The 16,588-nt window shown below is 45.0% G+C and overlaps 1 protein-coding gene across 1 annotated transcript in view; it reads right to left on the bottom strand.

Annotated features, from left to right (window-relative positions):
* The window catches only part of HIF1A (hypoxia inducible factor 1 subunit alpha), an 84,444-nt gene that overhangs the window by 36,615 nt on the left and 31,241 nt on the right, over positions 1-16,588 (bottom strand). The window contains 1 exon segment of the mRNA XM_060261621.1: positions 1,230-1,420. Within this exon segment, the coding sequence (XP_060117604.1) occupies positions 1,230-1,278 (49 nt within the window). The 5' untranslated portion in view covers positions 1,279-1,420.

Genomic DNA, 16,588 nt, shown 5'->3' with positions numbered 1-16,588 from the left:
GGAAACGGTCAAAGTCCCGCAGGGCCCGTACTTCCTCTGGGAGCTGGTTCCACAGGTGTGGGGCCACAACAGAGAAGGCCCGGGTGCGGGTACTCTGCAGTCTTGCTTCCTTCGGCCCTGGGATAGTCAACAGGTCTTTCCCTACTGACCTCAGTGCTCTCTGGGGTTCGTATGGGGAAAGACGGTCCCTCAGGTAGGCAGGTCCTCGGCCATATAGGGCTTTAAAGGTAATGACCAGCACTTTGTAACGAATCCGGTGTATAACTGGCAGCCAGTGCAGTCCGCGCAGCCCTGGCTGTATGTGCTCCCAGTGTGCATGCACGTGAAACCTTATATCCAAAATTAAACTTTGTTGGTCTTAAAGGGGCCAGTGGACACAAAGTTTGTTCTGTTGCTTCAGACCAGGGGTGGCCAAACTTGCTTAACGTAAGAGCCACACAGAATAAACATCAGATGTTTGAGAGCCGCAATACATAAATGTCAGGTGCTTGAGGGCCGCAAGACAGGAAGGAAGGAAAGGTAGAAAGAAAGCAAATATATACGGGAGGAAGCTGGAGGTGGGAAGAAAGCAACTTTAACTTTAAATGCATTCTTCAAGTGCTGGCTGGCTTGGCGAAGTGATTTAAAGTGACAAATGCTTTCTCCAAATTGGCCAAGGGGGCGGCGGGGGCTTCAAGAGCCACACAATGTGTGTGAAAGAGCCACATGTGGCTCCCGAGCCACAGTTTGGTCACCCTTGCTTCAGACCAACACAACTGCCCACATGAATCTATTAACAGAAAATGTTAGCTTTTTATCTTTTCCAAACAAGAAATGATTTTCTTTTTTGGAAGAGAGAGGAAGCTAAAACTCCCTTGCACCAACACGGCAGGGGGGAATGTTCATTAACATCTACCTTACCCTAGAAAGAAAGCAATACTAACACTAATTGGGCGGCTGGGCTCGAATTTTGAGCCCCATCAGTGATAGATATACAGTGCGATCCTAAAGAGAGTTACTCCAGTCTAAATAACTCTCTTTAGAATTGTACTGATAGTTTTGGATTCCCTCCTCCAATGTTTCTATGAAATGATCTCCCAGAGCCAGGGGTGTGTGAAGGAATAAAAGCTTCTGGGAAGTGATATGGTTTCATATAATCATGGCATGGGACGCTTAAATGTCTACTCATTGGCCATTTCGTGCTTCTTCTTCACCCACGCTCCCTTGACAAACCATCTACCAACTCTCACCTGCATCCAGCAGCTTCCTCATGCGCAGGTAGCTGATGGTTAGCCTCATAATAGAGGCTTTGTCGAGATGCGCACTCACGTGATGGGGGAGAGGCAACTGGTGAGCGAGTTCGTAGAAGACCTGCGATTCCTTGCTCCTCCGACATCGGGCTGCATCTCTAGACTTCTCCTTTCTGCGTTCTGAACTAATCCTGTGGGGCAAACGGAGAGACGAAGCATTAAGACCTACATAGTGCTGAGGTGATCAGTTGCCTAACTAGAGCAACTAGAGGAGTAAACCGAGAAATAGGAATGGATGCTAGTGTAAATCTCTTGATGTGTATGTAAAGCATGCTCTGTCATTTAATTATTTAAAACGTTTATATGCCAGCTTCACACCCAAACAGGGTCTCCAAGGCAACAAACATCTATGCAATAGAACATTTTAAAAAATCAAAACATGTCAACACACTCACACAACTAGGGAAGAATGCTGATAAACGTTTACTGGGGTTACACCAAATGAAAAAGTCTTCACCTGCTGACAGAAGACAATGGCAAAGGAAGACAAATGAATATGCCTGGGGAGGAAGTGTCAAGGTTTTGGTGCCACCACTAAGAAGGCCCTCTCTAGAGTTACCCCCATCTAGCTTCAGCTAGCGGGCGGCACCCAAAGCAAGTCCTCTGAAGATGACTGGAGTGGAAGGGTAGGTTCATATGTACAGGCCGGCCCTCCCACTAGGCAAACTAGGGCGCCAGGGTGGGGAGGGCACCAAATCGGGTCCTCTTGGCCCAGCACAATAGGCAAATACCCAAGTTTTGCTGGCGCGCAGTCTCTGTGTCGCCTGGAGGATGCTCAGGGAGCAATACAGAGACTGCACACTGGCCAGAAGCCTTCCCCATTCCTCTCTGATGTTTCTGAACATCAGAGAGGGGCAGGGGAGAGCTTCTGGACAGCGCACAGTCTCTGTAGCACTCTCTGAGCGTCCTCCACCTGGAGGACGCTCAGAGAGTGCTACAGTTGGCGGCGGTGTGGGGGACAGGGGCTGGAGCGCAAGAGGGGAGGGGGCAGCCCAGGGGGGCAGTGCCAGGCAAGTTTGCCTGGGGTGCCATGCACCCTAGGGCCACCCCTGCATATGCGGGAGGGTGGTTTTCTCTCTCACACAATGCATACATGGTAGCCGCACACAAAGCCTAACATTAAATTAAAAACTGTGTCTATGCACTTCATTTTTTTTTTCATTGGACCCCTTAATCCGCAAATCAGTTGCTTAAACTGTGCTCTTGCATAGGACAGATCTGTCTGAATTTGAAAGGGAGAGACAGAATTGAATATAAACCTGATATACAGAGTCAGGAGCAGATAACCCATATCCTGACTACCACTCTCTTCTCGGAAGAACCTCTTTCCACCCAATGCTCACGACCACGTCACCCGCATGACTTGACATTCTGACAGTTCTGCTTTCCGAAAATCTCAGAAGCGTGATCACTGACAGGCCAAAAACACCTCAGCAGCCAAGCCAACGCCTAGGAACATTTCAATCAACCCAACTCAGAAGTCTTGCTGTCAAATGTTTCCAAAACATCAGTTCAGCTTTATCCCTCTTGCTGAGCTGGGAGTAAATTAGCAAACATCTCATTTCCCCTTCAACTGGTGTGATTATTCAGTTGATACTTCATCCGTCTTCAAGGAGCTGAGCAAAACTGCAAGAATAGCAATGCTTCTGCTACAGCCTCGCTGAGTTATCGACTTATTTTAATTTTCAAAGGAAGCTTTTTGGATAACATTTAGGGCACTACGTTATCCACAAAACCGTTTTTGAAAATTAAAGGTAAAAGGTAAAGGTAGTCCCCTGTGCAAACACTAGTTGTTTCCGACGTCGCATCACTACGTTTTCAGGACAGACTTTTTACAGGGTGGTTTGCAATTGCCTTCCCCAGTCATCTACACTTTACAGCCAGCAAGCTGGGGGCTCATTTTACCTCGGAAGGATGGAAGGCTGAGTCAACCTCGAGCCAGCTACCTGAACCCAGCTTCCGCCGGGATCAAACTCAGGTCATGAGCAGAGAGCTCAGACCGCAGTACTGCAGCTTAACCACTCTGCGCCACGGGACTGCTGGAGTCGCACCGAGTTTTAATTTTCGAAGCTTTTTGGATAACATTTAGGGCACTACGTTATCCACAAAGCCATTTTTGAAAATTGAGGTATGTCAACAACTTCATCAAGACTATAGCAGAAATGTTACTATTCTAATAATATGACCACAAACAGCAGTGATGACCAAAGGCACTGTCACAAACATATTCCCTCAATCACAATATCAGTAGCAACGAGCTGCATAGCAGCTGCAACGAACTGGGACTGTCTCTGTATCGCTGCTGGTATGCAAGCAATAGCTAGCATGAGGTCTGTGTGACACAGAGTGTTGGACTGGATGGGCCATTGGCGTGATCCAACATGGCTTCTCTTATGTTCTTATGTGACACAGAGTGTTGGACTGGATGGGCCATTGGCATGATCCAACATGGCTTCTCTTATGTTCTTATGTGACACAGAGTGTTGGACTGGATGGGCCATTGGCCTGATCCAACATGGCTTCTCTTATGTTCTTATGTGACACAGAGTGTTGGACTGGATGGGCCATTGGCTTGATCCAACATGGCTTCTCTTATGTGTGACACAGAGTGTTGGACTGGATGGGCCCTTGGCCTGATACAACATGGTTTCTCTTATGTTCTTATGTGTGACACAGAGTGTTGGACTGGATGGGCCATTGGCCTGATCCAACATGACTTCTCTTATGTTCTTATGTGTGATTCAGAGTGTTGGACTGGATGGGCCATTGGCCTGATCCAACATGGCTTCTCTTATGTTCTTATGTGTGACACAGAGTGTTGGACTGGATGGGCCATTGGCCTGATCCAACATGGCTTCTCTTATGTTCTTATGTGACACAGAGTGTTGGACTGGATGGGCCATTGGCCTGATCCAACATGGCTTCTCTTATGTTCTTATGTGTGACACAGAGTGTTGGACTGGATGGGCCATTGGCCTGATCCAACATGGCTTCTATTATATTTTGTGTTCTGGAAAAGGCACCTTCCTTGTATTATTACAGCGAGTCCCAACAAGCTATGGCTGGTGGTGCTGAAAATGCTATGAAGTCACAGCTGACTTACAGTGACCCCATACGGAATGGGTGGCCAAACTGTGGCTCGAGAGCCACATGTGGCTCTTTCACACGTATTGTGTGGCTCTTGAAGACCCCACCACTCTGTCAGCCAACTTGGAGAAGGCATTTCTCTCTTTAAATCACTTCTCCAAGCCAAGCCAGCCAGTGGCTTGGAGAATGCATTTAAAGTTAAAGCTGATTTCTCTTCACCTCCCCTCTCTCCCATTTTCCTTCCTTCCTGCCTGCCTGCCTGCCCTCCAACATTTGACATTGGTGTTCTGCAGCTCCCAAACATCTAACATTTATTCTATGTGGCTCTTTTAAAAACCTAGAGCCGCCTACCTGAACCAACTTCCGCCAGGATCAAACTCAGGTTTGTGAGCAGAGAGCTCAGACGGCACTACTGAAGCCTTACCACTTTGTGCCACGGGGCTCCTTATACGCGGCTCTTACATTAAGCAAGTTTGGCCACCCCTGTCATAGGGCTTTTAAGGCAAGAGACGTTCAGAGGTGGCTTACCATTGCCTGCCTCCACATGACGACCCTGGTATTCCTCAAAGGTCTCCTATCCACAGACTAGCCAGAGCTGATGAGACGGGGCTAGCCAGGGCTATCCGGGCTGGTGGAGGTTGTCATTAAAGGTAAAGGTAGTCCCCTGTGCAAGCACCAGTCTTTTTCGACTCTGGGGTGACGTTGCTTTCACAACGTTTTCACGGCAGATTTTTTACGGGATGGTTTGCCATTGCCTTCCCCAGTCATCTACACTCCCCACCTCCCACCAGCAAGCTGGGGAGTCATTTTACCGACCTTGGAAGGATGGAAGGCTGAGTCAACCTGGAGCCGGCTACTTGAACCAGCTTCCGCTGGGATCGAACTCAGGTTGTGAGCAGAGGGCTCCGAGTGAAGTACTGCAGCTTTACCACTCTGCGCCACGGGACTCTTGGAGGTTGTCATTAGACAACCAAAAACTGAGCTTACGTTTAAGAAAGCCCTTTTCTTTAGAGATGTGTATCCACAGCACAAACATATTATTATGTGGTCTGCACACATTGCTAGAAGGGGGGGGAAGAGTGTTTGCTGTCTGCCCAGTCACTGGAGCACAGAGAGATCTATTGCCATGTAGCTGGGTAGCTTGCAACTCATTTGAATTGAATATAGAGCAGTATGAAGGATGTACTGTTTCTGTTTGGTTTTCCTTTAATATAATATTTAATGGAACATGATACTGTACCTCAGAATTCATTTTACGGAAAACTGATTTATTTTTGATTCGGAGTTATTTTGTATATTCTGCACAACTGATTTTTAGACCTTGTACTTTGTTTTCAACATTAGATTGATCTTGTCTATGTGAACTGTACAGACATATGTCATGGTTGTGATTGTAAGCACTAAAGAAAGTTCGTTTTTAAATGGGGGGGGGAGAAAGGACAGCACTTGATTTGCATCACACAGAACAGCTGGAGGAGTCTGTTTGTTTACAGTGGATGTAGGCAGTGGGAGGGAGGGGGAAAATGTATTGATTCTGCCCACCTCTTTTGGCAGAAGCTGGTTAATGAGAGCGTGTTGCAAGAGTTTTAGGACTATGGAGGGGAAAATGGGCATATAAACCAGAGGTGGCCAAACTGTGCCTTGGGAGCCACATGTGGCTCTTTCACACATGTTGTGTGGCTCTCAAAGCCCCCACCAGCCAGCCTGGGGAGGGCATTTATCTCTTTAAATCACTTCTCCGAGCCAAGACAGCCAGCTGCTTGGAAAACACATTTAAAGTTGCTTTTTTCCACTTCCCCCTCCATTTGCCTGCCTGCCTGCCCTCCTTCCAACATCTGACGTTCATGTGTTGCAGCTCTCAAACATCTGATGTAAACTAACCTCTGTTTACAGTACACCAGGGGTGGCCAACGGTAGCTCTCCAGATGTTTTTTGCCTACAACTCCCATCAGCCCCAGACAGCATGGCCAATGGCTGGGGCTGATGGGAGTTGTAGGCAAAAAAAAATCAGGAGAGCTACTGTTGGCCACCCCTGGTGTACTGTAAACTCTGCAGTACGCAATGCATTAAGTCAAAGATGTTTTTAGAAGGAATTGTTATCTTTTGTAAAATGTATACAACAGCCACAGTAAAAATGCATGAATGATCAGGGATGACTTTGATAAGGGATAAACTCTTCCTGCGTTGATTGTTTTGATGCCTTAGACAACAATTCTTCAATCCCAGCCCCAATGAACTATCTTGTTTATTTAGAAACTCTTGCTTTTAGACTGAAACGTTCGTATTTGGTACTCTGCTCACTGATTCACTGAAGAGCCGTTCTCATACCTTTGCTGTTAAATCGATTTTTACCACGCTTCGTAATTCATTCACTAATTGACTCAGTACTGTTGCATTTGTAATCTGCTTTAAGTCCCAATGGGAAAGGTGGACTATAAATGAAGATAAACAACACAACCCCGCTGCGTGAAAAACACATCTTAATAAAGCTAAGTTAACCATTTTTCTTGTCCCAGATGTTCATCGTATGAATCGTCCTTCTGTTTAGAAAGAACTAATCTACTGCCAGTAACAAATTTAAATTATTTTAGTGTTGCCATATGTAGCACAAAGAAGAAGAAGATGATATTGGATTTATATCCTGCCCTCCACTCCGAAGAGTCTCAGAGCAGCTCACAATCTCCTTTACCTTCCTCCCCCACAACAGACACCCTATGAGGTGGGTGGGGCTGGAGAGGGCTCTCACAGCAGCTGACCTGTAAAAGACAACCTCTGCCGGAGCTATGGCTGACCCAAGGCCATTCCAATAGGTGCAAGTGGAGGAGTGGGGAATCAAACCCGGTTCTCCCAGATAAGAGTCCGCACACTTAACCACTACACCAAACAAACATCTCACCTACTGAAATGTATTTCTACATTTATCCATAGCACAATATGAAGTGTCCAGAAACGCTCCAAACAATAATTAAATGTTTCCTCATCTGTTAAGAGGGAGTGTTTGTTTTGCCTGACACAATCAAAATAATTGACTCATTTATACACACACACGCACAAACACACATCAATCCCCCCCCCCCCCCAAAGAGCTGGCCTGCGTTTTCTACAATTTACATTAATGTTAATAGAAATTATCAAGGTGGGCAGCCATGTTGGTCTGAAGCAGCAGAACAAAGCTTTGAGTCCAGTGGCACCTTGAAGACCAACACAATTTTATAAATCGCCCAAAATAAAACTTTGTTGGTTTTAAAGGTGCCACTGGACTCGAATTTTGTTCTGAAATTATTGTTATTTATTATTATTATTATCAGGGCTTTCTTTTTTGTAGTAGGAGCTCATCTGCATATTAGGCCACACACCCCTGATGTAGCCAATCCTCCTGGAGCTTGCAGTAGGCCCTGTACTGAGAGCCCTGTAAAGAATTCTGGCAGGACCTCCTTTGCATATTAGACCACACACCCCTGATGCCGCCAATCCTCCTGGAGCTTGCAGTAGGCCCTGTACTGAGAGCCCTGTAAAGAATTCTGGCAGGACCTCCTTTGCATATTAGGCCACACACCCCTGATGCCGCCAATCCTCCTGGAATACAACAATACAAACTATTGTGCACAAACAAACACTCTTAACTGGTGTATATAAAGTTCTATTATAATGAAATGAACAGCCTACAACAGTGGGCATACATTCATACAGTATAAATAGAAAACAACAGTCTCAAAACAATATACCAAGGAGGACCCCACACAGTCACTGAGTTTTCCAAAATGAGTACACAGACTCAAAAATAATGTTCCACAGGAGTCCCTCCGTTGTTTGTTGACTTCTGAAGGACAAATTCTAGCCTTCACGCAAACCCCGGATTTGATTGCGTTCCGCTGCTCCTGCAGCTTCCTCGTAAGTCAACTGAAAACTCCAGCCAAGTTCTTTCTTAAACGCCCATTTTGATATCTTAATTTGCGGCCCTGTAAAGAATTCTGGCAGGACCTCCTTTGCATATTAGGCCACACACCCCTGATGTAGCCAATCCTCCTGGAGCTTGCAGTAGGCCCTGTACTGAGAGCCCTGTAAAGAATTCTGGCAGGACCTCCTTTGCATATTAGGCCACACACCCCTGATGCAGCCAATCCTCCTGGAGCTTCCAGTAGGCCCGGTACGAAGAGCCCTGTACGGAATTCTAGCAGGACCTCATTTGCATATTAGGCCACACACCCCTGATGTAGCCAATCCTCCTGGAGCTTACAATAAGCTCTGTACTAAGAGCTCTGGAAGCTCTTGGAGGATTGGCCACATCAGGGGTGTGTGGATGCAAAGGAGCTCCTGCTACACCTGATGTTGTTGTTTTTGTTATTATCCCACATGTTAACATGCTATGGAAAATTATTTATTTATTTTACTTCTTTTATACCCCACCTTTATCCCCATTGGAGGCTCAATGGCCTATATCAGGGGTGGCCAACGGTAGCTCTCCAGATGTTTTTTTTGCCTACAACTCTCATCAGCCCCAGCCATTGGCCATGCTGGCTGGGGCTGATGGGAGTTATAGGCAAAAAACATCTGTCGAGCTACCGTTGGCCATCCCTGGCTTATATCATTCCCTTTTCCTCTTATTTATTGCCACAACCACCCTGTGATGTAGGTTCAACTGAGAATATCACAAGACTGTAAGAGAGGTCATGTGGGATCAGGCCAAAGGTCCATCCAGTCCATCACTCTAGCCCAAATTCACCCAGCAAGCTTTCACAGTACAGTAGAGATTTGAAGCTGGGTCTCCCGGGTCCTAGTCCGGAACTTCAAACCTTGCTGGTTCTCAAAATAAAATTGGTCGTGAGATACCTTAAAAATTAGCAAATCTATCATGGCATAAGCTTTTGCGAGCTAAATCCCACTTCAAGGAATCTTGTGCCATATTAACAATGCAATTCAAAGAACACATAAGAACACAAGAGAAGCCGTAGCCAAAGGCCCACTCAGCCCAATACTGTGTGTCACACTGTGATCAAAACCTAGGTGCCATCAGGAGCTCCACCAGCAGGGCCAGAATTCCAGAAGCTCTCCTGCTGTTGCCCCCAAAGCACCAAGAAGACAGAACATCAATGCCCCAGATAGAGAGTTCCATCTATACCCTAATAGCCACTGATGGACCTCTGCCATATGTGTTTTTTCAATCCCCTCTTGAAGAGGTCCATGCTTGTAGCCACCACCGTTTCCTGCAACAGTGGTGGTGTTAATTACTCTTTGGATGAAGTACTTCCTTTTATCTGTTCTATGTCTACTGCTCCTCAATTTCATTGAGCACCCACAAGTTCTTGTATGGTGAGAAAGGGAGAAAAGTACTTCTTTCTCTACCTTTTCTATTTTTCTTCATCCCAGGAAAGCAGGGGAGATAACTCTGCAAGAACGGTAAAGACAGAAAAGACAACCATCAGAGACATCCAGATGCAAAAGATGCAAGAAGCAGCAGCGTGAGAGATGAGCACAACATTTGCCAGGCTGAGCTACTTTTCTCCAGTTACTGATCTTGCCCAATACAGTTTATGATTCTTAGCTGCCCAAATCGTCCTTGTACGGTCATTTCTTCAAACTGTGACTTACTCATGGAGAAACTGAGCAGCTATGCTTTTTGAAAGTGGATGCCTCATGCACTGCTGAATAGAGATCTGATTCAGAGAATTTTTTATTTTTTATTTGCAAGGGAGGTCATGAAATATCTACTGAATTTTTTTTTTTTACACAATCCTAGCTCATAGTTTTGTTTTTCATCTTTCAAAACAAGATGAAAAGGGCTGGGGGAAGTTGTTTCTTCTTCTATCGTTTCACATATGTTTGCACACCCACCTACCAGCTATATGGTAACTGTAAGCAACCCCGTTAAAACCATATTAGGTGCAAGGGAGAAAATAAGAGCAAAATACAGTCTCCAATTTGTCTCACGGTGTTTTCAGAATCTCCGTTTGGAGAAGAGGGGGGGGGGAATAAGTTGGCCAAGCAGCAGCTATTCTGAAAACGTCAAACTTGAGCCAAAAAGAAAGGTGGGATTATAAATATTTCAATAAATAAAGCTTTCCTCGGTCTCATAAATCCGCCCCACTACCTTTTCATACTTCTGAAAGATTCCTTTTACCAAGGAGGAATCTGACAATTTGCCAATTTGCCACGGTGCCTAGAAATTTCATTGTGGCACCTAATATGAAAAAAAAATGGTCATAAAAATACAAAACCATGAAGACTGGACAATGAGCAGAACTCCTACACTTTGGGGCTGGATCCTAGAGACGAAGAAAATATTCCAAGCCCTCCCCTTTTACTACATTCAGCTCCAAGGGGAACAGAAACAAGTCCCACACAATATTTAATATTACACAGAAAAATATATCCGAACAGGCAATATTTCAGTTGCTGACCTTCCAATGATTGGTAAAGGGGGAGAGGTCACTTGTAGGATAAAGACAGCGCAACCGAAGTTATAATGACCAAATAACTAAGAGCGTATTGAAACAAAATCACACAAATAGGTCCAACAGAAGACTAAATAACAATTCCCCAAAAGTTTCACAGTTCCATCAAAGGAGTCGCAAGGAACAGGAGGTCGCCTTGATTATTCCTGTTTCGAATGCTCTTCTAGCATAGGGGGCTCCAACCACATATCTCAACCAAAGGCAAAAGCTCAAAAAAAAAAATCAAAGTGTTTTCTGATGCATCAAGAAATTGCAAAAAGCTGCAAAACCCCCAAGATTCTTTTTCCAGTGCGTCCAAAGACTGCACACAGAATTCCCCAATGGACAAATGGGACAGAAAAGCCTCCAGTAAGATTTCAAAAGGGCACTAAACCCCAAAAGGCTCAAGGATGGTTATTGCTATTTAGTCTTCTATTGAACGTATTTGTATGATTTTGTTTCAATACCTTCTTAGTTATTCGGTCGCTATAACTTCGGTTGTGCTGTCTTTGACCTTCCAATGATGGCTGGAGATCTCCTGGGATTACAACTGATCTCCAAGCAACGCAGATCAGTTCTGAAGAAAATGGCCACTTCAGAAGGTGGATTCTAAGAGAGCTGCCAGGTCTCCTCTTCTCCCCAGCAGGGGGATTTTTTTGTGGGGGGGGGGGACATTCTGTGAGGTCATCCTGGAAGAGATAACATCATGCAGAATAATGTCATCATGTCAGGGATGCAGCGCCCCACATGCACACGCCACACTTTTTTGGGGAGGGGGAGGCAGGCGCCAGGCACACCTGCCCTGCAAGCCACAAATCTGCCACTTGCTGCGCAGGAGCGGGTGGGCCCCCATCTGAAAAGGGTGGGCATTCCCCTTGTGCCTGCCCTGCAAGCCACAAATTCACGGCTTGTGGGGCAGGCCCACACAGCACCCGCTCTTTTAAAGCGAAGCCATGGACGACTCTTGGGGGCAGGGCTTCCCCCAACAGTCAGCCGGCTGGCGTCTGGAGGAAGCCCCCAAAATTGGGGGACTGCAGCCCCAACCTGGGGACCGGCATCCCTAACTCTATATAGTGTTATAAAACCCACTGAAGTCCCTCTTCATACCCCACCCTTCCCAGGCCCTGCCACTAAAACCTCCAAGTATTTTCCAACCCAGAGGTGGCAACCCTAGGCAATGCCTTATTCCAGAAGTGTCAAACATTAGATTTTTAACTGTAAATTATGAAATGTTAATTTTAATGTTTAATTTTAGATTCCATGTTAGTTTTATATGTTGTAAGCCGCCCTGAGCCACCTAGTGGGAAGGGCGGGATATAAATCTTAGATAAATAAAAAAAGATAAATAAAACATGCGACCTGGGGGCCAAATCAGGTCCCCAGAGGGCTCCTATCAGGCCCCCCAAGCGACTGGCTGTCATCTGCTTCCTTCTCCCTCACTCTTGCTTCCTTCTGCATCACAGCTTGCTTTGCAAGGCTTGCTCAATCGCACAGGAGCTACAGAGCAAACCTTCTGTTTTCTCAACCGGCAGAGGTTCCTCCCTTGGGGAGGAAGGGGGGGGAGAGGCAGAGCTTGCTTTGCTAGACTCTCTCAGTCGAACAGTTACTGAGCCAAGCCTCTCTCCCTTCTATTGGTTGAGGCTCCTCTCCCTCCTGGTCCCCTCGGGAAGGAAGGAAAGAGCCAGAGCTTCTTTAGCCACCTTCAACACCAAGTGCTAAAGTTTTAAGCATGTTTTAAGGTTGTTGTTTTTTTTTAAATATTTAATTGTGTTTGTGTCCTTTACAAAGTTTATATCTCTGCTACCTAATCGTAAATAGGTACACACAAGGCCCAGCCCCAAAAGGTCTCATTTATGTCAGATTTGGCCCTCATAACAAAATGAGTTAGAAAGCCCTGCCTTATTCCATCCTATTCAGAAATAAATCCCCTTTAGGAAAGATCTTATTTCTCACTGCAGTTTTTCTTACCTTAGTATTGCTGTTTTAACCACAAGAAAGGGAGAGGGAATAAATACTACTTTTAACTTTGTAGCAAGCCTTAGATCCTGCTTCTATTGTTATTCCTTATAACAGCAACAGCACGGTTGCAAAACAAAGGTGTGTTTTTTTCTTTTAAATCCATGATTAGCAGCGGATTTGTTTGGCTACAAAGTGTACGTAAACTTTGCTCCCACCAACAACAGTCAACTGTGCAGAACTGATTCATGACTGACTGGGGAACAGAACATGCCGTAATTCATTAAACTGGAAGGAGAGAGACCCTAAAGATTAAACCTTGAAGGGACAATAGTTCAAGAAAACTTCCATTGCTATTTAACTGCCCACATGGGGCAGCCTGGTGCACGTTATGACCTTAAAAGTAGAAAAAATAAAGAGGTAGTTTTCTCCCTTTCTCACAATACAAGAACTCGTGGGCATTCGATGAAATTGCTTAGCAGACAGGTTAAAACGGATAAAAGGAGGTACTTCTTCACCCAAAGGGTGATTAACATGTGGAATTCACTGCCACAGGAGGTGGTGGCGGCCACAAGCATAGCCACCTTCAAGAGGGGTTTAGATAAAAATATGGAGCAGAGGTCCATCAGTGGCTATTAGCCACAGTGTGTGTGTGTGTGTGTATATAAATCTTTAGGTCACTGTGTGACACAGAGTGTTGGACTGGATGGGCCATTGGCCTGATCCAACATGGCTTCTCTTATGTTCTTATGTGTGACACAGAGTGTTGGACTGGATGGGCCACTGGCCTGATCCAACATGGCTTCTCTTGTGTTCTTGTGTGACACAGAGTGTTGGACTGGATGGGCCATTGGCCTGATCCAACATGGCTTCTCTTATGTTCTTAAAATTATCAAGACTGAAAGGGGACAGGAAAACAAAGGAAATACTGGTGTGCAGCAGGGGGAATACAACATTATCTAGGTTGCTCATAAAAAAGTTCAGTAAACTGACCGTGAAGAGCTTGCACGGAACAAAGCTAGAGAAAATGTACTTCATTATTTACGAAATAAAGGAATGCTGTTCCTTCAGTTATCTGTGTGTGCATGTATAGTGCTACCAAGATGCACCCTAAATTTTAAACAAGACAAGTGTAATGTAGAGGTCTCAGTGGTGTTCTGACAAAGCTTGCACTTAGAACTTCAAATAGACAAGAACGTGTAGCAAAAAGACATTCACAGAAGACAGGTCAAAAACAGTCTTTCCAAATCACAAAGGAGTAACAATATTCCAGTATTTAGTTCACAAAACTAAAAGAAGCCCTTTCAAAGACGTCTGTTCTAGATATCAAGACGTTTCATCTGTCTTTCTTCAGTTTGGAGGCTTATTTATCACTTATTTATCACTGGAAATCTAACAGACATGTTCTGAACCTTGTTGGTCTTCTGTGAATGTATTGTAAAGATTGGGTTCCAGTGATAAACAAGCCTCCACACTGAAGACAGACAGATGAAACATCTTGATGTCTAGAACAGACGTCTTTGGAAAGTCTTCTTTTAGTTCTATGAACTAAATACTGGAATACTGTTACTGCTTTGTGGTTTGGAAAGACTGTTTTTGACCTGTCTTCTGTGAATGTCTTTTTGCCACACGCTCTTGTCTATTTGAAGTTCTAAGTGCAAGCTTTGTCAGAACACCACTGAGACCTCTACATTACACCGTCTTGTTTAAAATTTAGGGTGCCTCTTAGCGTTTTTTCTATTTACACAGCTGTACGCCAAGATCCTATAGTTAAGAACATAAGAGCAGCCATGTTAGATCAGGCCACTGGCCCATCCAGTCCAACACTCTGTGTCACACGGTGGCAAAAAAAAAATTATATATACACACACACACACACACTCTGGCTAATAGCCACTGATGGACCTCTGCTCCATATTTTTATCTAAACCCCTCTTGAAGGTGGCTATGCTTGTGGCCGCCACCACCTCCTATGGCAGTGAATTCCACATGGGTGAAGAAGTACTTCCTTTTATCCGTTTTAACCTGTCTGCTTAGCAATTTCATCAAATGCCCACGAGTTCTTGTATTGTGAGAAAGGGAGAAAAGGACTTCTTTCTCTACTTTCTCCATCCCATGCATTATCTTATAAACCTCTATCATGTCATCCCGCAGTCGACGTTTCTCCAAGCTAAAGAGCCCCAAGCGTTTCAATCTTTCTTCATAGGGAAAGTGTTCCAGCCCTTTAATCATTCTAGTTGCCCTTTTCTGGATTCTCTCCAATGCTATAATATCCTTTTTGAGGTGCGGCGACCAGAACTGCACACAGTACTCCAAATGAGACCGCACCATCGATTTATACAGGGGCATTATCGATTTATAAAGGGTAGTTTCGCTACCAAGATGCACTCAGCTTATGGCAACCCAGTATGGTTTTCATGACAAGAGACAATCAGCGGTATTTTGCCTTTTCCTTCCTCGGCATAGCAACCCTGGACTTCCTTGGTGATCTCCCATCCGAATCCTAACCAGAACTGACGCTGATTAGCTTCTAAGGTCTGATGAGATTGTGCTAGCCTGGGCCATCCATGTAAGGAGAGGGGTCTAGGATTGAGATAGGAGGGTAAGAAAAGCCAAACCCCACAATTCTTTGCACCTTAGACTAATATATAGGCACATTTATAGAGCAAAGGCAGCATAGGAAATGTTGGTGGTCCACAATACCCTGAATTCTGCCTAGTGGCCCATCTCACTTTTTAGAAAGAAACAATTGGTGGGCACCACAAAAGGTGTTGATGGGCATCATGTTGCACACAGGTATCATATTAGGGACCCATGGGAGAGGCTAGTTTGGCCTTTTTGCCCAGGAAAGCTTCACTGATCCCTGGAGATTTGACTGGCAGTGCGTTTTTGTTTTGTTTTTTAAAGTTGCTTCAGCAGTAGCTCATATCATAAAATTAGGTGTGGCTAGAACACACCCATTCCTTTCAGTGAGAATACCAGAGTGAGGTCCAGGGGTGGAATTCTAGCAGGAGTTCCTTTGCATATTAGGCCACACACCCCTGATGTAGCCAATCCTCCAAGAGCTTACCAAAAAAGCCTTGTAAGCTCTTGGAGGACTGGCTACATCAGGGGTGTGTGGCCTAATATGCAAAGGAGCTCCTGCTAGAATTCCGTCCTTGGTGAGGTCCATTGAAATAAGCTGATATTGTGTAGCTGAGGTGCACATTAACTGACATCTCAATTAATCTGTGAGGAATTAACTGCAACACCTATCAGAATAAGATGGAAAATACACAATTCTTGGTTTTTGCCAAATTAAAACTCTTAAGCACTATTTTAAGAAGCTATTATAGCACAAAGGCTTAAAGACAGCATGATTGAAGGAAGTACTTCTTCACCCAAAGGGTGATTAACATGTGGAATTCACTGCCACAGGAGGTGGTGGCAGCTACAAGCATAGCCAGCTTCAAGAGGGGATTGGATAAAAATATGGAGCAGAGGTCCATCAGTGGCTATTAGCCACAGTGTGAGTGTGTGTGTGTATACACACACACACACACACATTTGGCCACTGTGTGACACAGAGTGTTGGACTAGATGGGCCGTTGGCCTGATCCAACATGGCTTCTCTTATGATTAAGAGTGCAAGAGCACAGATTTCTCTGGCAAGATGGCACCTGGTGTAATATTTATCAGCAAGGTTAGCAAATTCAATGGGAACATCCTATGAACTAAAACTAACTCTCTTTGGATAAACATATGGAGCAGAGGCCTATCTGTAGCTATTAGGTACAGATGGAACTCTCTGTCTGGGGCAGTGATGCTCTGTATTCTTGGTGCTTG

Source organism: Heteronotia binoei, chromosome 21, assembly GCF_032191835.1.
Source record: "Heteronotia binoei isolate CCM8104 ecotype False Entrance Well chromosome 21, APGP_CSIRO_Hbin_v1, whole genome shotgun sequence".
NCBI lineage: Eukaryota > Metazoa > Chordata > Lepidosauria > Squamata > Gekkonidae > Heteronotia > Heteronotia binoei.
This window is presented reverse-complemented; position numbering and strand designations above follow the sequence as displayed.